Source organism: Numenius arquata, chromosome 4 (assembly GCF_964106895.1).
Source record: "Numenius arquata chromosome 4, bNumArq3.hap1.1, whole genome shotgun sequence".
Taxonomy (NCBI): Eukaryota; Metazoa; Chordata; class Aves; order Charadriiformes; family Scolopacidae; genus Numenius; species Numenius arquata.
The window spans coordinates 49,096,636-49,121,724 of NC_133579.1; the positions used below are offsets into that span (position 1 = coordinate 49,096,636).

The window sequence follows — 25,089 nt, forward strand, 5'->3', positions numbered from 1 at the left end:
TTATTAGTAACATTTTGTCATAGGTAGATCAAATTACAGAATAAATCAAAAACTACATTATGAAAAAAATGAATGTACAAGGGTTGGTGTGCAGCAATAAGGACATAAACATAGACTGTCAGATCAAACTGCCAACTCCTCTTTCTAAATAATTACTCTTCTATTTAGCTACTGAAACACCAGAAGGCCCTATTAACAGTTCTTCTTGTTACTCAGAATGCAAATGCCCTCTGATAGTTCCCCGGAACAACTTAAATTTTAGCAAGCATCAGTAAGTGACTGATAAGATTTTTTCTGTTCAAACTTTACCCTGTATGAACTTACGAGTTCAAAAGTAACATTTGTTTAATATTAGGAGTAACAGGATACAAAATTTTAATTTTTTTTGTAGTGAACATAAGTCTAAAAAATAATTACCTATCATCACTTGTAAAAATACCCATAGATTAAAAACTTCCATGTTAATATTATCCTTGATCAACAACAGTTTGCTTAGTCATTTTTATTGGCATGTATTGTAAAAGTTAAAAGGCCCCCTATTTATAAATTTTCAGTTTTATAAACTTAAAGATATGTCACTTCTATTTTAAAAAGTATGATAAAAGGAGAAAAAGAACTCTGAATTTCAAATCCAATGTCTCAGCAAAAAGAACACCAAACTGAAGTTCTCCTTAAAATCTTTAACTAACATTTCAGACAAACTGCAGGCAACGTCTGACATACAATTCTGCAAGGGCTAAAGACACTTTTTCTTACAATTACAAATTCTTGCTCTCATTTCTCCTAAACACACAGGATAAGAGGATTTTTGGCTTATGCTGAACTGTACACTTTGGTCAAACTGCTGCCCAAATTTTAATTTGTGATTTTTTACATACTTTACATACATACTTTTATATGTCGTCTTCTCCCCCACACATGATATCCATTTTTATTCTATGTGGGAATGTTACATACCTTTTCTGCTGCACTGCAGACATAGTGATTACTTGGAAGCAGCTTTCCTAACATAATAGAGGTTAACCACCTTCTCCTATTTTCAGATACATAACCTGAGCAGCTTCATTTTTGTAACAAAAGTCAGGAATAATTTTGGTCAAAAAAGTCTAGTCACACATGGAGAAACTTCATCTTTCTCTCTGCTTATGTTTAAATACTGTACAGCAACTTTGCCACGAGGTGGTGACACAGCAACATCGGTATTAGAGCAAGGTTTGGGAGCCATTTCACACAGACCATAAATAGCATGCGTAGGAGATTCCTATTCAAACTATCGTATGCATAGTGGAGTGCAGAACATGACTTAAGGAAAAACGAGTATTTCAATCATGGTGAAAAAGTGATTAAAGTTAAAACCCCCAAATTGTTGCCCTATTCCTGACCTTATTATAGTATTGTATTTATAGTATTGCAGTAGTGCGATTTACTCTTACATCACAAAATATTCAGGGTGAGGGTTTTTCCCCTCCCCTTTGAGAAAAAACCATAAGCAGTTTAAAACAGTGTACCTGAAATTCATAGGATGAAAGTCTCATGTCTTGGACTAGGTGACTTCCGTCAGACAGAGAGAATGCAACATATTTTCCAGCCATGCGTGGCACTACATGCAGGTATTTGCCTCTGACAGAGGATTTAAGTAAAACCATTAAATAACTCATGAAGAACATGAGGGGAAGGATTAGCAATGTTACACCTCCCATCCACAGTAGCGATTTCAATTTCCATCCTCTCTGATAATTAGTGGCTTGAGAAAAGTAGTATACAATGGTTTTGTCTTATGAGAACCACAGTTTTTATGGATGGGCTACTCTCCTTAAGGAAACATTGCTTCCAGCTTTTGTAAACCATTCAGCAGCATTAATAATATGTATTTTAAGAGTTGCTTCTTTACTCTAAGTGTTGAAACCTGTTATGACAATATTCTGAATTAAAAAATCATTTTACAGACTTTTCTGCTATCCTTTATTTAAAATTGTTGACAATCAAAGTGGAACTTTGTGAGAGCACAAAGACAATGGATAAGCCTGATGCCTACTGTCAAAACAGAGCTTTGAAATACACAGGATAATTGTGGATAGTTGGCTTACTAACTTTAAGTTAATTGCAAAAACAGGTGGAGAAAAAAGATGAAAGCATAAACTACAATAATAATGCAAACTATTTTCATATAGGCTAACGACCAATGCAAAGACAACGTAGATTAAAGGAGATAAAACAAGGCATATTGGGATAACTAACAGTGGTTCAAAACAAACATGCAAGTTAATGCAGGAAAAGGGCACATTTGCAGGGAAAGTTCTTTGGAGTTGCTTGTCTTGGTTGTTAATGATTTCTTTTGCCAAGTTTAAAAGATACTGAAAGTATGAGCTGCAGTGCAGATAAAATGTATTGCTAGATGCTTTGGTCCTGTAGTCTGCATGCAGCGCTTTGACAAAAGCAGCAGCCAAGCAAGAAGAGTGGACAGTACAGGTGCAGTTTCCTTCAAAACATTACAAACCCACTATTAAGCTTGCTCTGCAAAAGAATACTTGGCAGTTTCCTGTAGGCCACAAGAAAACCTGAGACACCTTTGTCTGTTCTACTATAGCCACACTTTTCTATTTTACAATGAATACCAGGGACTTATTCTGATCTCAGGCAACTAGAGGTGTAAGAAAGTCAGCTTGCTGATTTTCAGTGCAACAATCAGATACACATGCTGCTGCTTCTTGTCCGCACCTCCCAACAACTGCCAGCCTGGTAACATCGCCCCCCCTGTCCCTTTTCCCCAGAGCCCACTTGAGCGGCAGTGTTACCCAGAGGCCAGAGGGTTGCAACCAGGGAGCAGCAAGAGACCCTGCTGAAGAGGGAGTGAGAAAGAAAGGAGGTACAATGTGTATTTGTATGTACGCAAAGATAGAGAGGTTATGTCGTGCCCTTGTACAAACAGAGAGAAACATTAAATTTGCATTAGATCAAAAGCTGACAGACACATAACCACATAATCACAGAATGGTGGGGGTTGGAAGGGACCTTCAGAGATCATCTAGTCCAACCCCGCTGCCAGAGCAGGTTCACCCAGAGCAGGTTGCACAGGACTGCATCCAGGCAGGTTTTGAACGTTTCCAGAGAAGGAGACTCCACAACCTCTCTGGGCAGCCTGTTCCAGTGCTCTGCCACACTCAAAGGAAAGAAGTTTTTCCTCATGTTTAGATGGAATTTCCTGTGTTCCAATTTGTGCCGTTGCCCCTTGTCCTGCCGCTGGGCACCATTGAAAAGGGTCTGGCCCCATCCTCTTGACACCCACCCTTTTGATATTTATAAGCATTGATGAGATCCCTGCTCAGTCTTCTCTTCTCCAGACTAAATAAAGACCCAAGTCCCTAAGCCTTTCCTCATAAGAGAGGTGCTCCATTCCCTTGATCACCATCGTAGCCCTCTGGTGTACTATTATCCAGCAGTTCCCTGTCCTTCTTGAACTGGGGAGCCCAGAACCGGACACAGTACTCCACATGTGGCCTTACGAAGGCAGAGTAGAGGGGGAGGACAACCTCCCTCGACCTGCTGGCCACACTCCTCAGGAGACCATTGGCCTTCTTGGCCACAAGGGCACTTTGCTGGCTCATGGTCAACTTGTTCACCAGGACTCCCAGGTCCCTCTGCAGAGCTGCTCTCCAGCACATCAGCTCCCAACCTGTACTGGTTCATGGGGTTATTCCTCCCCAGGTGCAGCACCCTACACTTGCCCTTGTTGAACTTCATTAGGTTCCTCTCCCCCCAACTGTTTAGCCTGTCCAGGTCTCACTGAATGGTGGCACAGCCTTCTGGTGTGTCCGCCACTCCTCCCAGTTTTGTGGCATCAGCAAACTTGCTGAGGGTACACTCTGCATACTCCAGGCAAATTCATTTTTCAATGACCACAATTAAAGACCAAAAGGAAAAAAAAAATAAATACATGAAGTAATGCAGATGATGAACGTGGAGTGCATGACATCCGTAAAACAAAAACATAAAAAAGCCCTTCAGCATCATATTAGGAGAGTACTTACAGTACCTTAATAAGTGACTTAAATATGAACCCTATATTTCCTGCCAAGGCAGCTTTTGGGACTCCTGTCAAGGTGCTCCTCTGCTGATATGAGCAGCCAACTCTCTCTGAACATCTTCAGAGGTTTTCACGCACAATTTAGAAAGAATAAAATTTTATGCTCCCATCACTTATTCCAAGTTTGATATACAAAGCACTACACTTTTATTCTAAAAGTACTGTCAATAAGATTGAAGGTATTCAGAGAGAAACTTAGTTACTCATATCCTTCTGACTACCTACTGCATCATTTCTAAAACTAAGCAAATGCATAAACTGTTACCCAGTAGCTGCAAAAAAAACAACCCCAACACCCTCCCGCCCCAGATGCTTCTACCCATCAGAGTCACAAACTCTGGCCAGAAGAGTCAGTGGCATTACATTCTCTAAAAATGACTGATGGTGTCATGCTCTCATTTTGTATCTAGACATCTGTTCAACCAAAGCCCCGTCACATTTCTCTCAGAAAGGTCAGTAGCTCTCATGTTACTGGTCTAAAGATCTCTTCGTGATGTGCTGAATTTTTTTTAATTATGTGTACACAGTTTTGTATGTGTCTTCACGTAGATACGCTACTCAGAACTGCAGCAGTGACAGAGTACACTATGATGTGGTGGATCTGAAGGACTGCACCTACATAAACAAAGAGTTTGTAATTATAGAGCTTCTAAACCTTCTTGATTTCCCAGCTGTAACGACACACGCTTGGAACCTGTGCAGACTCTGTAATTTTAGGGGTAACTTAGAAAGTATTAGTCAAGGTGGAAGAGCTGAAAGTTACATTCCCAAAGATACGTAAATCAAAATATAGGTAATGTGGCTATTTTGTAGTCTTTTAAAAATTAGTATCTAGAGCTTATAGAATGATGCAGCTGTAAGGGATGTGGGTATCTAAGGATAAACCTCACAGGCAACAAGGATTTAAATATGAAACTTGATCAAATGAAATCAAGTGTCTAATCTGTTAGCAAAACCCAATCAAACAGGTTTACCTTTTCAGAGCTTTCACACGTCTCCTGTGAGGAAAGGAATCACACAGTGCAGAAGGGAGTGATTATAATGATGCAGTTACCCTTCTTTGAAACAAACATTTTATACCTGAAGACCTATGGCAAAAATATATTTTAAAATTTGTCTTCTACATTATTCAGGTACTGAGATAATGGATATAAAATAGTATTTAGATTTAAAAAGTTTGTGAAAAAGATTATTAATGTCTTTTTACATTTAAATTTCAAGTGACCACATACTCAAAATGAAAATAACCATCCCTCTCTCTCTTCAAGATATAAAATAGTGTAAAAAAACCATTTTACAGTTAAGTGAGTTAAAATACCAATGGCAAAACCTCTAAAATTTACTGTTGAACTGTGTGGTAAAAAACAATGCAATATTGATTCGCCTTATTGTAACACAGTGTAAAAAAATCTGTATGTTATGTGCACTACATGGAAAGACATAATAGCAAGCACCACTGAACTCACAGCATAGCATCTTAATGACCTACGTGGCTAATTTAAAAGATGATTATGTATAATTGTGCTTTATCCTGTGCCACTTCTGGATCCTATGCAATCATTAAGTACACTAAAATAATTATATCTGTGTCATGTGGCTATGACCAAGTCAACAAGACTTGCAATTTAAATGAATCACTGGGGCACCATGTAAAATCCTGCTTGCTTCAAAGAATTCCACGAAAGGATGCTGTACCACTGAAAGAACAAGGAACACAGGGAGCATCCACAAATACACTCCGTTCTCAAACCTCGGGGAGAATCTTCATCTACGGCCTTTTTGCTACAAACTCTATGAAGCTTTTCTAATAGAAATCTCCCCAGCTTGTAGATACCGGTATGCACTTTAATTTCCATTGCTAATCTATAGGCACTGCACAGGTTTAGGCTTTCACCAACATGGCAAACTGGCCAAAATCCTTTACCAATCACATTTGACAACGTGAATAAGGAGCTGTATTGTCTTTCTTTAGCTGATCAGATAAAAAAAGAGTTAGAGTTAACCAGTTTGTAAGGTGGTTCCAGTACACAAGTTCCTCAACACAGCAGATTGTCCTAAAAGTTGTTGCTTTTTGCTGAAAGTCCTGCTAAAATAAACAAAATATACTCCAGCTAAATTTGGGACATTTCATTGTCCAGCTCCTCTTCTAAGCAAACTGATAGGTCAGGTCTCACGGGAAACCCTTCCTTTGACCCGTACTACTCTTGTTCAGCCCTCCTGAGAACACCACCAGCTATTCCAGTTCGAGGTCATTCAAAATGTGAAATGTGATCTGATAGTCAAGTGCTATTAGTCCGAAGTCATGACTTAGTAAGTGTAGATTTCTTAAACATCTCTTTGCATGAAAACTGAGTGTTCCAGTGCCATATAAACACTACTACAGATTTGCTTTCTGTTTAGCAAAGACTAGAATGCTATTACTACGTGCTGGTGCCTTTTTACCAAGACAGTATAAGGGCTGAGATCTTCAAGCTCAGCTTCCCGTTTGTAATAGAAACTTGTGATGCAACAGAGACATTTTTATTGCACTATTTTTGTTCAGAAAAGTAAGGAAGTCTTGTTTCTATCAACAGGAGCATAAAGTTCTGTTTGAGAACTTTAAACAGCTCTGCCCAGCTGCTGGAAGCAATTCTTTCACATTTATTTTTCACCTGCAAAGATAACTCTTTAACCCTTTCTCACAAACTCAATTTCCTCCTTCAGCCTCCACATTCTTCAGCTGGGATACTCCTAGTTCAAGGCCACTCAAAGTCAAACAGCTAGGAAAGATGAGCTGCGCATTCCTTGAGTTGCAGAGCAGCTGCACAAAAAAGGAAAATTAGATTTTCAAATGCCAGACAATACTTTTAATCTGCAAAAACATGAAAAATTACTTTGTGTGTAATATTATGAGACATCTTTAACTCTTTCTGTATGGAACTTCATTCTGCCTCTTTTCAATTGGTTTTAATGTATTTAGTATGAGCAGGGGATCATTTACTTTGATGCATTACTGCATTACTGAGAGTTCCTGGCGAGAGCTAACCCCTCGCTGCCTACATTTGTGCATTGAATTGAGTCATAAAAGAAAATCAAGATTTTCCATTTTATTAATTAATACTAGCAGAAGAAACAAATATTCTTATATAATTACAAATCGACATGCTTTGAGTAATTAAATAACATGCATATTTGACTTTAAACTAGATCTCCATTTCTGTAAGTCCAAGCACATACTGGGAAAGGTCATGCACTATAAAACTGTAGTTCAGAAACTACTGGTTCAAAATAACGTAGCTTTTTCTCCCATTTTTATTCAAGTCATAAAAGGTTCCTGCCTAACAGTTTAGTGCACCACCCTTTTCAGTAATAGGCAGGTGACAGCAATTAGAACAACACAGGCATTGTTCTGATAGAAGTAGTTCCATGTCGGTATCTGAAGCACCTACAACCAGGTGCTTCCACCACTTCAGGACTGATTATTCACAGTACCTTTTATACATTCTTGACCATCATTAGATTCCTCATGAGTTGTCTATCTTTTAAATTTATTTTAAAATAAATTATACCATCTTACACAAAAACTATAGAGAACCTGATGATAAAAGAATTACTAGGCGAAAACACTGTGCTTATGCTAAACTGTTTTCAATCATTTATCTTTGACCACATCTTTCCTCACTGTTCTTGATCTGCTACCGCCCGGGATCATATGACAAAACAAAACAAGATATGAGTGCGAACCTCATCTTCACAACTCTTAGCTTTTTCACTAGCCTTACTAAGTAGTATTTGTGCATATGCTCCTTCACTTATACATTTAAATTCACAGTATGACTAACCGACTATTGACCAATGCCACATCTTTAGCTATGATGCAATATTACATATTTTCTGAAGTAGGACATGAACTCAAGAGGGGAGAGGATGTAAGAAGTGTTTGTTTGCATCTGAGAAGGAGCTACAAGGAGTGCAGTGCACTGAAACTGATCAGTGAACAAAACTCACTGTATAGCTTCTACAAAAATACTACTGCCCTCCTTTTTTAAATATATAAAGCAGTAGCTTTGATTCAGTGTCCTCAAATTTACCCCATTATCTGTGTATTTACATTACTATTTCTTTTGCGATTCTAAAATGAATTCTCTAGTACAGTTCCCATTTTGCTCCAGTACAGTTCCCATAGCTCCTATTTCTATTCCCTCCTGTTTAACTTGGACCAAAACATTCTGACCTCCACCAAATCTCATTAGCACTTCTGTAGGAATGTTCTCCAGTTATTTCCACCAAGACAAAGAGGCAAATTAATTCCAGAAAACCAGAACCTTTTGATTAAACTGTTTTCTCAAACCTTTTTGCTCAATAGCAACGACAGAAAAGGATGAGGGACTAGGATCAAGGCCAACTAATTTAATGGTGGTATTAGAAATTATAAATGGGGAGAGCAGGCCCTATTATCATGCCTTTCCAGTTTACTACCTTAGAAACATTCCTTCTGTTTAAAACAAACAATTTCGATTCATAAAAAAAGAAGTATTAGAGCTTTAGCCCTAGTATTACTTCTATTTAACTGTCAAACCTTGCTACAAGCCTTTATAGAGAAAGAATAATGAAGAAAGAAAGTTAGATATTAAAAAGCTTTGCATACCAGTTGCATCCTTTTACATACTGGTAAACACTACTGCTTTTTTTTTTTTTTTCCAAATCTGAATTTTGAAATAGTTTTTTCTCAAAATTATTTTTCTTCTCAGCTGGCAAGATTTTTTCCCATATTGACTTAGAAAAAAACCAACACATCTGCAAGGAAAGACATGATACATATCCTTTATAAAATTAATTTAAAAGAAAAAAAAAAAGGTGATGATGATCTGAAACTTTTTTTTGTTTTGTTTTTTTTAATGTCATGCATACTGGTGTTTTCCTGTATTGAAAAATATATAATTTAACAAACTGGAGATCCAGCTGAGCATTTTTTAACGAATAGCAATTAACACTTCAGTGGCTATCAGTAATGAGTCAACATTTCTTTAAAAGAAAAGAAAAAAATAATGCTACCTATTACTACAATTACTTTTAATCTATGTCATATATAGGACACAACTTAGATGCCTGCAAACGGAAATGCGTAGGTGACCCCACCCTTGCAGAGACCCAATTATGCCACTGGGGATCCATTCACCCACACTCATCCAATTAGGTGACCATGCCTGAATACATTGATCTACAACAGACAACTGAAATGTCTTCTGTATTTCATCTATCTCAAAAAAACACATTGACATACATATTGGAAAAAACATCCACATAAATGTTCAAATTTAAATCTAACTAGAACAAATCAATAATCATAATGAAATGTTCACTTCTGATTCTTGTAATTTCATAGATTTGCCTCTATATTCTAGCATTTTGTTAACTAAGATAAAAAAAGTCTATTTTCACATACATGACAATTTTTTTTTGCAATATTAAATAGTTCATTAACACCATTTTAGAGTAAACATTTTGACGAGCATCATGACAGTAAAAATCGCAACTATGGAAAGACCATGTGGACTTTAAGAAACCTAAATTATAAACTCTGTCATATCCTAACATCAGTAACATCTACTTTTAAGATACCTATTTTAAAATCTGTATATTTAGCAAAATATAATTAATGCATTTATTTCATAGGAATGTGCTGGATCATGTTTGAGAAAACAGTATTTGTTAAACTGTTATTAAGTTTTAGATCCAGCTAGTTTCTTCTTTTCCTGACTGTTGGTTTTATGAGCTAATTAAGCTAAAAGTTAAACTTTGGAAAGACAGGCATACCTCAAAGGGACACAGTGCCCTATCACATAGTAATGAGTTATGGTTCTGACATTAACATGGCTCCAGCTAAACTATTTGTCTCTCTGACATTTTGAGGCTTGTAAGTTGTCCCATGGTTGGGAAAAGTCACTAGGTAGAAACTACCCAGTATTCTCTTCCCTTAGGCTTCAGTTTAAGAAATGTCTAAGAGCTGTACAATTTAACCTCTATGCAGACATTAAGTTCTAATCCTTCTCTCCTATAAAGCCTTAGGTCAGCAACAGAGGCAAACCCCTCAAGAATTTGATCTGTTATAACACAGAGCAAAGTGATGTTAGGCTGAGAACTCAGGAGCACACAGATTAATTACACAAAGCCTCAGTCCATACTGCACTGCATGAGAAGGCCATCAGAATCGACGTACAGTACCTTTCATCTTGTCCCAGATCCTCACTGTCTGGCATTTCAGGTGTAAAGGAATTATGTCTCCCTCTCTCTACCAATCTAGATAATCCAGGCAACGATCTTCTAGTCTGTTTGGTGTTTGAGAAGCAACAGCCCAGGCACCTGTCCTGTTTGCTGTCAAGAAGAGCACTCCTTGCTCAGAGAGCAAATGTTTACAAGACATCCTAAGTGCGTGCTGGTCTTGAATGAAGTTCAGAGCGTTCGGCTTTGATTGGCCAAGGCTATAAATAAACAGGTCGTGACTCACCTCACACACTATGACAGGGTGTTCAGTAGCAAGCACTGCCAAAAGCAAAACAGTTGCGGTTGGGTTTTTTTTTTCCCTTTAGTCATGTGAGGGAGAATCACCACCCAGTTAGTACATTTTATTTTTCGGCTTCCACTAGAAATCTTACTCAATGTCTCCCATTCTTCTCAGGTGTAAGTGAGCAGCAAACAAAATGACAGGAAGGTAAATGACACAAACTTTGAAGTAACATGCTTACAAATAGAAGTTGCACTTACTGCAACTGTAAAAACATCCTTTTTCCCCTCCCCATAAAGTGTCAGTCACAGACTGTCAGAAAAGCAAAATTCTCCTCCAAATAAATTAACAGATGAAATAAAAACTTAGCAATTCTTTTAAAACAAGGAATAAGAAAACAAGTTTTCAATAAAGATTAATGCATTGCTTTTAAGTTCAGATTCTGAGCTTGTCTACCACAAGCAGTCTCAGCTGTCACAGGTATACTAGCAAACTGTACTGTTAATGAAATTTTCATCCTCAAAATGAAAGTAAGCCGACAACAGGAGATTTTCTGCCAAAATGCTTCTAATGCCTCTGTGAACAACTTAAAGCGAATTGACAATATCACTTTCCTCATATCTCTTTTTGCTGCGTGCATGACAGATTCTGTCACTCCAGCCACACCAGCTACATCTCTATTAATTTTCAACACCCCAGCAACGTTATCTGTGCTGATGAAGCTTTGTAGTGCAGCCCAAGACTCCAAGGATCACATATGTAGGTTGTTCAGCACATTGCTCAGCACTGCTCCTTCATGTGCTTCCTTCTTCCATTAAACAGTGTGACCTATTGTTCTTAATATATTTTCAAACAAATAGTACATCTAGAGATCTTCACACAAAAATCTTTTTTTCTAGGAGGGAACCCAGCAAGATTTAGACCTGTCTCTCCTGCATGAGATAGTCGGAATTGTCCTGGGGATGTCACATCTTAAAAATAAATTAAAAAAAAATAAGCAAAGCTGGAACAAAATGTATGTTAGATTAAAAACCAACCACCCCATATCTTTGATTTGGTAAGCTGCATTTGGTGCACTGTGGGTAATGCATTCTGGGTAACTGGAAAGCTGCTTAACTTTTAAAACTACAAAGGATTCTATCCTTTCTTCTTATTTTAATATAAAATGCTTCAAAATGACTAGTAAGATCTAGATAATAATTGTAAACATTCCCCAAGCCATACAACTATAGATCTGTTACTTTAATTTTTATGATTTATATTTACTGTGTGAGCATTTGAATTAATAGAATGATCTCAGGAAACAGTGAGAAAAAAAAAAGAAACAGGAACACTGGCTGTCTGTGAATGACAACTTCCTAAACTCTGCCCCCAACATTCCAGTCAGCTCCTTCTTCCTTTTCTTAATCTCATCCCACCTTCTGTATTCATACCTTTCCTCAATCTTTCACAAGACACATCTTTCCTGAAGCAGTTTAATCACGCTAGACTTTCTAAGGAAAGGAGGAAAAAGAAAAACAGGAATAAGGTCCTACGTCTAAATTATGCAAGGCAATATACAAATACGTACTAATAAATGTGCTGCCCTACTCAACAGAGACGTTCCATGGTCACCTATACCTGCATATTCCAATATTATCCTCTCTTCTTTTTTCTCTTCTTTTTCTACTTCTGATAGTTATAGCTGAAATAATTACAGCTGAATTTCCTTCAAGGTCACCCTGAAACAACAGAGCTGTTAAATTACAAAATCAAAGTTTTTGTGTGACAGCTTCAATTTCAGATTAAAGTTCTGAAGTCCTCTAATTAGGAAAAGAATCAAAAGAAATAACTGCAATCTGCAAACACACAAAAGCATCATTGAAAATGTAAATATAGTATCAAAAATGAAAGCAAGCAAAACTAAACCCCTTGTGCAACCTGAATTGCTTTTGTTTGTTTACATACATTGCAATATAGCCTTACACAGCCATATGCATTTACTATGTAAAATGCCTTTTTACAGAATACTCCTTTTTAATGCATTTGATGATCACACTCAGGAGCTGAAAAGCTTTCAGTATTGTGTCTGTCCCTATATTTCAGTCTTGGACTCGATGTACTCCAAACTCTTCAAGTACAACTTTGGACTGTTCATTTCTTTGTCATACTCTGTAAACAACACTCACCACTACAGCAGAAAAAAGGTTCACTGTTCACTTTTACAATTCCTTAGAACTCTATCCCAGTCCTCAGTGAGGTAAGGAGAATAATAACACCTTATTTACTTATTGATAAGGAAGTCCTCGAAAGATGAGGTTCAAAAGTGTCTACTAAATGAGTACCTAACTGAAATGTCAAGGACCTGTTAACTTGGAAGTCAAGCACTTATAAAACACTTCAATACTCAAAAACTAGTTTCCACTGATATCACTACTCATAATTTTTGCAAATCAGACTTTAGAACAGCATGAGTGCATAATTAGCTGAACTGCAATCACACTAAAGTTCGTCTTTGTGATACTAAGCAAAGTACTATCTGAAACATTCATCTCAATTTTTCGATAATTCTGAATTCTTATGCACCTGAGGGAATTACAGTTTGTATGGGTCCATCTGGAAGTTTCCAGCAGATCAGGCTCCAGACTATTTCATAGCCGCACGAAATGGAGTGATGTCGCCAAGTACACTTGGGTGGAACAGCAGCAGTGAGCAAAAATACTGTACTGAATCAGGCCAAAGGGCTTCTGGCATCTCCTTACTGTGTCCAAAAGCTCAGCCTAGGGAAAAATGCATTGCTGCCTTCTCCAAATAGTCTTCCAGACTCCAACTTGTGGCTCACTGGTTTCCTGAACCAGCAGTGATGTCTGTATTTTTAGCTCTGACTGGATTTCCATCCTGTGATAGCATCTATAACATCTTGTGGCAAGGACTTCTGCAGCTTATCTACCTAGGGCTTGAACCAAACTGCCCCCAATTTTGTTTGCTCTGATCCAGCCACTTCAACTGATTTCTAAGAAGTCTTACAAGGCTGTGTAGAATGAAGGTCATCACTCCAAGTGACCATTGGAGTGGTCCGATATGAACCATTCATCTTACAGAACAGGTAGATGCCAGTTATCTCCCTTTAGCTTTTCACAGCTATTTATCATTTTTGCAGACCGTTATCATATTCTTTTTGACAGGACTGCAGAATTGAAAGATTGAGCTGCCTAGAGAAGAGCTTGCCTGGTATTAGAATTGCTAAAAATCAGTTTTAAACTTTTTCAACATGGAAAACTCAGGGTGACTAGATATGACAGAACTGAGGATGGAAAAGCTCTTTCCTTACCCAAGTTACTTTTCAGGAAGGTTCTTACTTCCTTACTTAGTTGCAGCTAATGCTACAACTTTCTGAATTGGAGAGGACTTTGGTCAGTCCTCTCTGTCTTTTCTAAGTTCCTTCTTGCCACCTCTGAGGCCTCAATTTACACGACTAATCCCTGCTCCTCTCAGCAACCTCTTTGCTTGAGCTTCTATATTCCAGTGTTGCTATGTCTCACTTCTCACATCCAGCATTTTTGGAAATTTTCCCAGTCCTTGGCTCTGTTGGCTCCTGAATAGAAGGAACACCACCTTCTACCTTACAGAGAGTTCTTCCCCCTAACCCCATTACTTCTGAAAGGAACATGAAAGCTCTTGACTTTGTAATCAAAAGGAAAAAGAGACCATGGATCATGTTGTGCTCTTGGCAGCTCAATCAACTTTAAAAGCCTGATTTTTGCTTACTTGTCTCATACATGTAAGTTCTTGCATGCCCTCAAACATCCTCACTGTTCTTCTCCAAACTCCTCCTACATTTACTGTAACTGATTTAAGGTGGGAGAAACCAGAAATGTACACCACTATTCCCAGTGAGGATGTTCTATTGATTTACACATTTTGAACCTTTTTGTGAGGTGTTCCTCATGCTCTGTTGGCCCTCATTACTACGTTTTTACACACAGCTTTCCAGAGTACATGGCCTTTTTTATTTGGATAATTTTAAGGATCAATCCTTCTTACTTCCATTCTTCTCTGTTACCCTGTTCTTCAACTAAAGAGACCTCTTGTAGACCTTTCAAAACTTCCTTGATAGCTGGTAAGTAATGGCTCTCTTTACCTTCAGGTATTAAGATGCCCCAAAAGATGTTCTGGCATGCAGAGCATTTGCCAGCCTGACATAATGCTTGATCTTAATCTTCCCAGTTTCTCTCTTGCTGAGTACAGATTTAGACTGAACATGGATCATAATTATCAAGTAAATGGTCTTCCCCATAAACAGTACAGACATCTATGTGAATTTTTCCATTTACAGGCATGCACCAAAGCCTTCAGAGGAAGCCACCAGCAAAAGAAGGAAAATAAAAGCTATGTTCTTGCCAGAGACAAATGTGGCGGTTTGCTTCCCCCCCCCAACCCAGCCCAAGCCATAATCACCAGTGGGGGGCGTGATGGCTGCATCTAGCTTAGGCTGGACTTTGGGGGATGGATGGCAACATGGCAGCCAAGCACTGTCTGGAACAGGGACCCAAATGTCTCGCTGGTATGCAAATATGACTATAAGTCAATCATCTTACTCTATAAATAGTAGACAGCCCAGGACCCGTTGAGCTCTCCTGCATGGCAGCAGGCTGCACGCCAGGGTCTCCCCTTGTGTAGGGACGCCTCTCAAGGTTACACCTCGAGGTTAAGAGATTCCTTGTCACAACAGATTCTCAGTAAGTGATTAATAGCATGCTGAACTTTGAAGCTTTAGCCAAGTGATAGAAAGGATTGATTGCGCATATATAATCCTTTAGACATAAACCATTGACCAACTTTGGGACTAGGATTGGATTCAGCCACACCTAGACTCCTCTCTCAGAAGAATTTTGGAAAGTAAGGGGGTCCTCTCTGAACCTTGTGACTTGATGGGAAGGTCTCCTGGAGGCATCTGTCTGACCCTGTCCTCGATGCAGTAAATAACCAAGTCTACCTTACCATGGAATCTTGTTAAACCACTGTCACATGTACCATTGAACTTTGTTAAGTCACTGTTTTATATCAATAAAGTATATTGTTGTCTCTCTCTTGTAAGTGAAATGCATGACTCCACCTGCAACAAGGAAGCAGTCTTACTGAGTAGCTGAGACGACTGAAAGTAAGTGTCAGATGTACTGTTTATGTATTTGAATATTGAAGATGCTCAAGCGCTTTAGCAGTGGGGTGAAAGGCAGCGTGCTGTCCATGTGGAGTGCAAGAGGAATGATCTGGCGTTGCGTGATAGATGGTGTAGCCAACCCAGTCTGCAAGCTTTCAAAGCTTTTAGTTAGTCAGCCTGTGGCACATTTTGTCTGGTTAACCAGCTCCAAAACTACTCACAATCACTGCTGCCTTCTAAGTCTCTCCTTGTCTAAAAGGAGAGTAAGATGGTGCTTTCAATGTATAGCCCTGTTCTAATTATTCAGCTATGAACGAGACTCACTTTTGGTAACATGGATGAAAAAAATAATGAATACCATAATGTACACTTGAACAAATCCAAAAAAACCCTCAACTGACACTCGGGAAAAAACACACTCCAAAAAGAACACTTAGTTTAGTTCGTATTTCCAGAAAGAATGGAAAGTCTAGCATTTTACTTTTTGTAGACTGTTTATGCTGACATATTTTCAGCAAGACCATGTGTTTAAAAATTACCATCATTGTCAAAGGCATGTTTAGGACTAAAACTAATTTGAAATGCATGTTTCTGCTACTGAAAAGTTCACATTAATACCATACATTATGTCCCCCAAAATGGAATATTTTCCCCCTCTTTTTCAATGTAGAAAACTTTGTACACTATAAGGTATACACAAGAGGCTTGTTTTAGAAGACAGGAAGCCTTTCGTACAAGCGTAAACGAAAAATCAAGATAGCCCTGCTGAATGTGCTCAGTTCTTTGCTGGAGCATTATAGCAGGTATAGCCTCAACCTAGTAAGCAGTATGCTAAACAAACCTTAAAGACACCTATTACACGCAAAACAGTTTTATATTTATCTGTATCTAGAACTAGGAATGACAAAAAAATAAATTAGAAAAAAAAAATTCAACAAAGACCAACAAAAGCAAGCAAAATAAAGCGCTCAGGAAATTTTTTCTCTCTTCATGGAACCCTGCATGTTATGCAGAACTCTTCTCTGTCCCTGGATGAAATAAATAATTGTTGAAACACTTTTTAAATCGCAAGCTGCATATTCAGGAAAAAAAAAACCCACAGCATTCAGGTTTGACATTAAAAAAGTTATGCAACGTTCAAAAAGCTGAGTAAGATACTGCATGCAAGAAACACGTACTTAGCAGAACAAAGCATATGAATATGTATTTTTAAAGAATCACAAAAAGCTGAGTATGAAAGCAACATGACTATCAACAGACACCAAAACCTGATTTCTATCAGCAACAATGAATTGTCACTGTGAAGTATTACTGTTTCATCATAAAGCACGTGTAATAATGCTCCACAGTGCATGAGAGTACTTCCAAGTTTTCCAACACAAGCAGGGGAGTTAAAGGAAGTAAGAGACACTTCAACTGCAGTTTAGAAAGCAAATGCCTGCATTTTAGTCACATGAAGATAGCAAATCTTCTGGTACAAATACAATAGGTCATGCTGGATTTGTGTGACAAACAGAGAAGAGCTGGAGACAGGACGGTAGAAGATCTTACCACTAAGGGTGAAAATCTCAACTGCTCTGGGACTTTCTGGCGGTGGGATCTTGTTAAACAGCTATAAAAGAAACAGATTTTGGAGGGGAAAAAAACCCCACATAATACATCACCTAGCAATGATCTGAGCAATTTCTAAAGAGAACTGAATTTTTTTCCAAATTTTTCATTACATATTGTTACATGAAATTATTTTTACTATATCACATTTCCTATTAACCCTACGACATCCAAAGGTACTTATATACTAGCTTGTCAATAATTATGATCTGTAATTCAGTAAAGACACATTAAAATGGATTTTTTTTCCTAGGCACACAGGCTACTCAAGATTTTGAAATGTGCCCCTCCACCTGTCTCTTTTGGTTTGTAGTAGTCTGAATCTGTTTTATCTCAGCAAATGGTTTGTTCTCCCACTGAAAAGAACTGTATGAAAGGCAGACCAAATAGCCAGGTCAAGCTACACAATGAAGTAAGTTTGCATTGAATAAATTGGTCAAAAGATTAAAAATAGTTAAGAATGCATGAAGAACTGAAAATATTTTTCAAAAGCATTGATATGAAGAGTTAAAGCACAAACCTGAGGTTTCTTCTGTTTTCTAACACGTGTTAAACACAGCACAAAACAATGCAAGAAAAACAGACTGCCAGCAAACTACCAAGAAAAGGAGAATATTTAGAAGACAATTCTATACATAATTCAATTAAAAACATAAGAAGGCACTCAGCTACACAGAATTTCTAAGATTATTAGGACACTCAGAGCCATGCACTGACAATGCCTATGTCGAAAATATTTTGCTGGTATGCTGTTTGCTACGACAACCCACCATCACTTTAATGCTGCTACCAACCTATGAAGAGGATATGAGCCAGTTTTCCACCCAACCACATAATTTTTTATTCCACGCAATATAAGAAAATCGCACCAGAAAGTGGTTAGTGCAATTGCAAGCCACAACTATATCAAAGTCCATATCACCAGTCCTGAATTATACCTCACATGCTTAGAGATAAATAACTGCAGGATTTCAAGTACATTATAATGGAAGCACAGCACATTAATAATAATTTTCATTGACATCAGGCCTATTCTTATGTCCCAGCTCAAAGACCCAAAGTTCTTGATTAATATTCAGAATTGCTAGCCAAACATTTTCATACTAAATATAACTTCATCTTGATTCCTTCAGGGCCACAGCCTTTTTCAATGCCTACATAATTAAAGTGAGACAGATTACCAAATTATACCGTTAACTTTTCTCACCAAGTTACTATCTATTTGTTGGTGTACTGTGTGACAAGAGATAAAGTATCTAGTGTTTAATATGCCTGATGGTAAAATTTCAGTAATATATTCTCTTCCTTTAAAAAGAGTTTTTCTCATTAGAATTATCTTTATTCAGTCTCACGGTAGTGGGTTATGAAACTGTGACATGAAAAAATATTAGACTGTCACTACTGTAACGCAGTTCCAAGACCGTATTTTTATCTGATGGAGCAATTGCTAATTTGTATGTTATCTGTCACTACCTTCCATCTTCAACACATGTAACAGCACATTACCAATCTGATATGTATTTTAAAGAAAACAAATGTAAATTTATATAAGCAAAGTTTAAAGTATCTACAAACTAAAAGAAATCAGGGAAAATAATGTCAAAGTGCATTCTGTTTTAGAACGTGCATACTTGTGTCTGTAGATTAATCAGTTTAAAAAAAAAAAAAGGCAAAAATATAGAACACCTCACCACAGTTTATGTTGCCTTTTAATCTCACATTATATATCTATCAGTTGGAAAGAGAAACCAGGCATATAACCTTGTTAAATGCTAGTATCAAAACTTAAAGAAAATACTCCTACATAATATCACAGGCAACAATGTATAAGGGTAAGATAGGCAATAATGAGAAATAGTAGCCAGAAATACATTATACAAAGCAACGGCTTGCTTCACACAATGACAATTCATACACATACACAATTGCAGACTGGAACAGGATGCTTAATTCTGAGATGTATTGATGAAAACAAAACTAACTATTATCCTGGAGTGACTGGAGTGTGCAATTTCTTACTAGAGTTTCATCAAAGTAAATACTTGTCAAACCACAATCATTCTTCTCTTTTAACATCTGTCCCTCTGTGAAATAACTGCAAATTTAAAGCTATGGAGGCAAATGAAACACCACAGAACTCCACAGAAAAGGCAAGGGGGCGGCCAACACTACAAAAGAGAACTTGGCCTCATCCAGCAATCACACCACCCCCAAAGAATGTGCAGAGCTAAATGGCTGTTGTGCTAACAGAAGTCAAGAGAGAGACCAGGCGTGATGATCAATGATGGCTTGCAGCCTAACCCATTTGTCATCAAGGGCACAGGCAGATCTGTGATTTAGAGAAATCCCCTGAACTGGTTGGCAAGCGCTGCCAGAACACTCAGCCAGAAGCACTGAGCACCTGATAACCTTCGCCCTTCCTTGAGAAGATGGTAATATGCATGACATTTTGCTGAGAGGCTGACAGCACTAGTGAGAAGCCAAATTAACTTCAGTTCTATCTAGACTTTTGTCTGAAAGTACAAAAGACATAAATTTTCCTTTCCCTGTTCCTTTACTATTAATTTTTATTTAAATTCAGTCCATTTCGTAAGGTGGTTTAGAACACGTACAGAACACCTTGTTTTGCACAGCACAACAGCAGCTCCTATCACCATTAAAACTTATTTTCCCTCATTTTTCATGGATGTCTAAAGTTTTCTAAAGAAATATTTTGTTAAGCCCTAGGAAATCCTTTTCAATAGTAGATTTTGCTGCCAGAAGACTGAAAAATTAAGCTTTAAATTTAGTAGTTATTCATACACGTATTTTATCCATGCAAATATGTAAAATGCATGATATTTTTTCACAGTTTTTGCTATTGCCTTCAGAATCTTTATCTCCAAGATACCTACAAGAAAGCATCCTTTGCTTTGAAAAAACCTTCTCTGCTGATACACAGATCATAAAATATCTCAAGTCGGAAGGGACTCAGAAGGATCATAGAGTGCAGCTCCCTAGATGTTCCTATCGAGGGAAGTAGAAGGGTGAAAAAATAACACTCAGATTTTTACTTCAGTCCAGCAAGGTAAGTTTTCCTTATTTACCAACAAAAAAAAAAAAAAAAAAAAAAAAAAAAAGAAGCCTCTATTTGGGAATATTCAGAGAAATTTAAACGCATCATCTTTCAACTACTTTTCTGCATTTCTCTCCACCTCATTTCAGTGACTGACAAAGAAAGCCCTAGAAGACTAATATTCTTTACCAAAAGAGCCTCTTTAGTATGTTTTTTGTTTGATTACTGATTGATGAAATAAGTATTTTCCAAGGTACATCTGGAAGGGTTTTGATCAAAGTATTTGAAACTTTAACAAAATTTTGTATCCCTTTCAGAAACTTATTTATATTTCTATTTCTCATCAGATTAAGGAGTTTTCAGCTGAATTCCCAAGTTTTAAGACTTTAATTTTAATACAAAATATCTAATTCAGCTAACAGGTTAGGACAGAATTTGCCAAGCTATGCATCCTAAGAAAATTGTTTATGGTGAACTCACAATGGAAACAGTGCTCTTCCTGTACAGCTTGATGTGAGAAATTCATACAATAACTGTTCAGTCACATTTGGAGTCTTTGTTATCAATACACAAGATAACAGTCTTACATGCTTTTGTCTCAGTTTGTGTTCTAAGAAAACATATATAAGCATTTGGCTAAAACTTCTTTAAAAGAACACTGTAAACATTTTAAGATCAGACATGCAAAACTCAGGTATTACTCTTCTGATTGATTTTATTACTCTGATCTCATGCATAAATGCATAAAAGCAAGTTCTTAAGGTACAGACTGACCTTGCAACTTCCATGGAATGCAGTGGTAGCAACAGACACTCAGTCTAAACTCGGGCAACAGCTATCTCACATGCCCTTCTGGGATTTCTGACTTTAACATTTGTATACAATTTATTAACAACATATACAAATTCAGAAATACATAGATGTATTTATTTCAGCCTTACTACATTACTTAACTGAATAAGAAGTCAATGCTTGTAACGCTTTTAACAAGAACAGCTATACTGGGTCAGTCAAAGGTCCATATAGCCCTGTGCTCTGTCTTCAACAGTTGCCAAAATTGAATACCTGGGGATACCTAAGCAACAGGACAAGAACATGGGAAATAATGCAATGATACAGCGTCCAACAATCTGCAGCTCAAGGACTTCCAAAGCCAGAGGTGGTGATTTTTTATTTAATAGCCTTCAATTAATTTTTTTTAAAAAACTGTCCTGTAGTTTATATTTTTAATCCACATATAGTTTTAATGTTCACAGCAATCCTGTTTTCTAAAGCTTAATTACAGCCTACTGCCTGCTATTTTGACACCTCCTCACTCCGATAGCATAAGAGAGAAGGCATGTTCCTTATGGTATCTTAGAGACCTCTATTGTATTTGCCCCTAATGATTCCTTTTCTCTTTTGAAAAGTCCTATCTCATTTACTTGTTCTTTATATGGAAATAATTCCGTATATTTCTTCTACCTTGTTGCTCTACTCTGAATTTTTTTTTTTTGGTCCTATATCTTGTTCTGGGAGGTAGCAGATCAAAACCACACACAGTATTCAGGATGTGGAGATAGATTTGTAAGAGTGGCATGTGGTTGCGCTTACTTTTGCCCTGTTATGTACTTTTTACTGATACTTAACAGTAGATTTAGTCTGTTGATCAATGCTGGTTTTGTGAGACCACATCTTATTCTTGAGTGGTTAGTCACCTTCAGACACTATTATTTTCTATGTGAATTTAGGATGGGTATTCCTACATAACTTTAAGAGTTACACTGAATTTCATATGCTATTTTACTGCAAAAGAATCCTGTAAGGATCTCATTAAATTCTTCACAGTCGGTCCTTGTCTTCGTTTCCTTGAATTATTTGGTACTTCCAGCAGGTTTGGCCATCCCAAAATTCAATACCTTTTCAGGATCACTTAATGAGTACATTTCTCAGAGTGGTTCCCACACACACCGCTGCAGGACTCATTCTTCAACCTTCCATTAACATGAAGGTTAGCCATTTAGTCTTGCTCCTGTTCCTTATATTCTATCTGTTTTTTTTATTCATGGGAGGATCTCCTCTCAAATTGCAGAGTTACTTACATACTTTTAGCTAACGCCTTTTGGAAATTCAACTGGACTACATCAAGTGTCTACTCAGTGTTGTGTCAGTCGTCTTGTCTGAAATTTTTGATACAGATTTTTTAAAGAATGTTAATATTTTAAAGTATTTAAAAAATATTTCTACTACTTTCATAATGGATATTTTTATATTCATCATGAAATTCTCTTAAGCTTTACCTCACGCTATGAGCTGACCTACAGTAACGTCAATGCCACAGCTATGCCAGTGATCTATTAATCGTACTAACAACCCAAGCACTCGGTAGAAACAGGCTGATCTTTTGAAAGAGTATCATTCTCCTTATATCAAATCTGAGCTAGAGAAAAGGAAGTGTGTGCCATATAATTCTGTGACCAGAACATTCAGGTGGACTTGAGAGGACTTTTGTGGTTTTGTGCTACAGTAAATATTTATCTCTGAAAATTTTTATTAAACTGGTCTCCTGAATATGTCTGATCATCTGTATTCAAGGAGTGGGGAAACTTGCAGAGCATGAAAAACATGATGAGTATATGCTACCCTCCATTTTCCTCAGTGTAAAAATAAGAGACCTGTAACTTTATAGAGCTGATTTGCAGTGTTATTTAGACTCTAGACCACCTTGGAATATTAAGTGGGAAAAAAAAAAAAAAATAAGGCATGAAATATATTTCAGTAGGTAAACATGCAACATCTCTTCTGCCAGTAAGAAAAAGGGAAAAAAAAAGGAGACTCAGGGAAGGAATATCATAATGTTTGTTTCAAAACAGCTGAGCTCTTTTACTCAACTGTATGTCGAAACACCTAAAAGAATATAATATGTTATTCTGCTGATAGGCTCACATGCTTCAACAAAACTGTGTGCCAGGACATTCCTTACTAAATTAGTGACTAATCAGATGTTGTGCTGGGAAACACACCCTCACGTGTTAGAACCCAGGCGTCTGCAACATAACAAAAAAAAAAAAAAAAAAAAAAAAAAAAGACTATGACTATAGGTTCTCATGCCCCCTGTAAATAATTTCCATCATGCGTTTTGAAATCTAATGCTTGTATTTGGCAAACCAGATGCAACTAAAGGTCAAAATCCAACTACTATATAAACTCAACTCTACTTACTCTGATCTTTCTCCTGACTATCACCATTCTAAACATTCCAAGCAATGACGTCCTCTTCCTTCCACGGCAATAACTAGTATATATTTATAAATACCTTGCTTCATTATCATAAATGTCTCTTGCTTCTCTTATCAAGTTCTCTAACTGTAGCTGCATGTTTACTTTTCCTTCTTATCACCCTGAAATTTCCAATATGCTTTATAAATTGTTTAGAATTTGAAAATTAACTTAACAGGCTGTTAGGAGACCTGCACATGTTTTCTCCTTCTGAAAAACAGCATTTTTACAAAACTGAAAATTTAATTTCTGTATTCTTGCTGCAAACAGGGGGCATATTGCATATAGAAAACTGTGTAGCAGTATAGAATTTTCAATCTTTGTTCCTGTTGTTGATATATAAGACAATACAAAATATTATTTAAATAATTCAGTTTCTCAAACCACATACAACAGTACAGAAAAGCAAGCTTCCTAAGCAGAGAAAACAGATACCGATTCACTAACTTCGGATTGTCTGCAGAATGATCCGAAAGCTGGTCTCATGATGCTGAAATCAATGTTTAGGGACAACTGGCCCTAGAACCATTTCTGTACGTCATGCATATTATATTCTCACCATCAGATTGATGCTGATTTGTGTGGCAAGAAAAAAATAATAATCTGTGACTGGCAACAATTGTGACAAGTGATCACAGAAACTGAGAGGCAAATGCCTCTGATAAATATACCTATGGCAGGTTTGGATATTTGATACAGTAACTTCTTTTGCGGAACAAACACTATTCTCAAAATAATGAAATAACAGAAGTAGTATTTTTGCCCACAGGAAACAGATAATATAGACCAATATTAAAAGCCAGAAAAATACTATTTTCACTTACAGAAGAAAAACATCTTTTTCACATTCTTCTGTTTGGCGTAAGCCATAACATTTGCTTTTCATGCAGTCTTTAGGGATAATATGAAAATACTGTGATAAATAATATTGTTAAGCTTGCTACCTGCTTTCATGGAGTTTATCAAATATGATTTGACTTGTGTTTAAGAAAAGCAATTCCAAAATGAAACAGACCTTTTTTTTTCCTTAATCCTAAACGCAGTCTCTATTTAAAGTAACACTGGGGGCTCCCTGAATGCTATAGTTTATAAATACCCTTTAAGATGACAAGTCAAATGACTTCAGGATTGCAAGTTATCTCTCACAGTTGTTCAACTGTTAAAATGGAAAGTGGTAAGAATAGAATAAAAATACCCATGGTGAAAATGTTACATGTGCAATGGAATAAACATAGGGAGCAGGACACATAGCCATTTTAACATTAATCTTTCCACTTTAAATTTACTCTCTACTCTTTAAAAAGGTCAGTTTTGCAAACTTCTCTCCTGATGAGCAATTTGAGGTCTGTCATTCTGTTCAAAGCTCCACACTGATCAGAAATGCATTCTTCCTCTACTTGTGATCTATCTGGTACTTGTTGCAATGATATTCTGCTGCTTTAGGTGTTAATAATAAT

General features: G+C 37.1%; 1 protein-coding gene across 2 annotated transcripts in view; it reads right to left on the bottom strand.

Annotated features, from left to right (window-relative positions):
* Nucleotides 1–25,089, bottom strand: part of RETREG1 (reticulophagy regulator 1) — a 65,455-nt gene that overhangs the window by 12,298 nt on the left and 28,068 nt on the right. The window contains exon 1 of one of the 2 annotated variants that reach the window (XM_074146173.1): nucleotides 10,289–10,525. The exons of the other annotated variant lie outside the window; for it this stretch is intronic. Within the exon in view, the coding sequence (XP_074002274.1) occupies nucleotides 10,289–10,323 (35 nt within the window). The 5' untranslated portion in view covers nucleotides 10,324–10,525. Of the gene's footprint in view, nucleotides 1–10,288; nucleotides 10,526–25,089 lie in introns of those variants that run through there. 2 annotated transcript variants of the gene reach the window in all.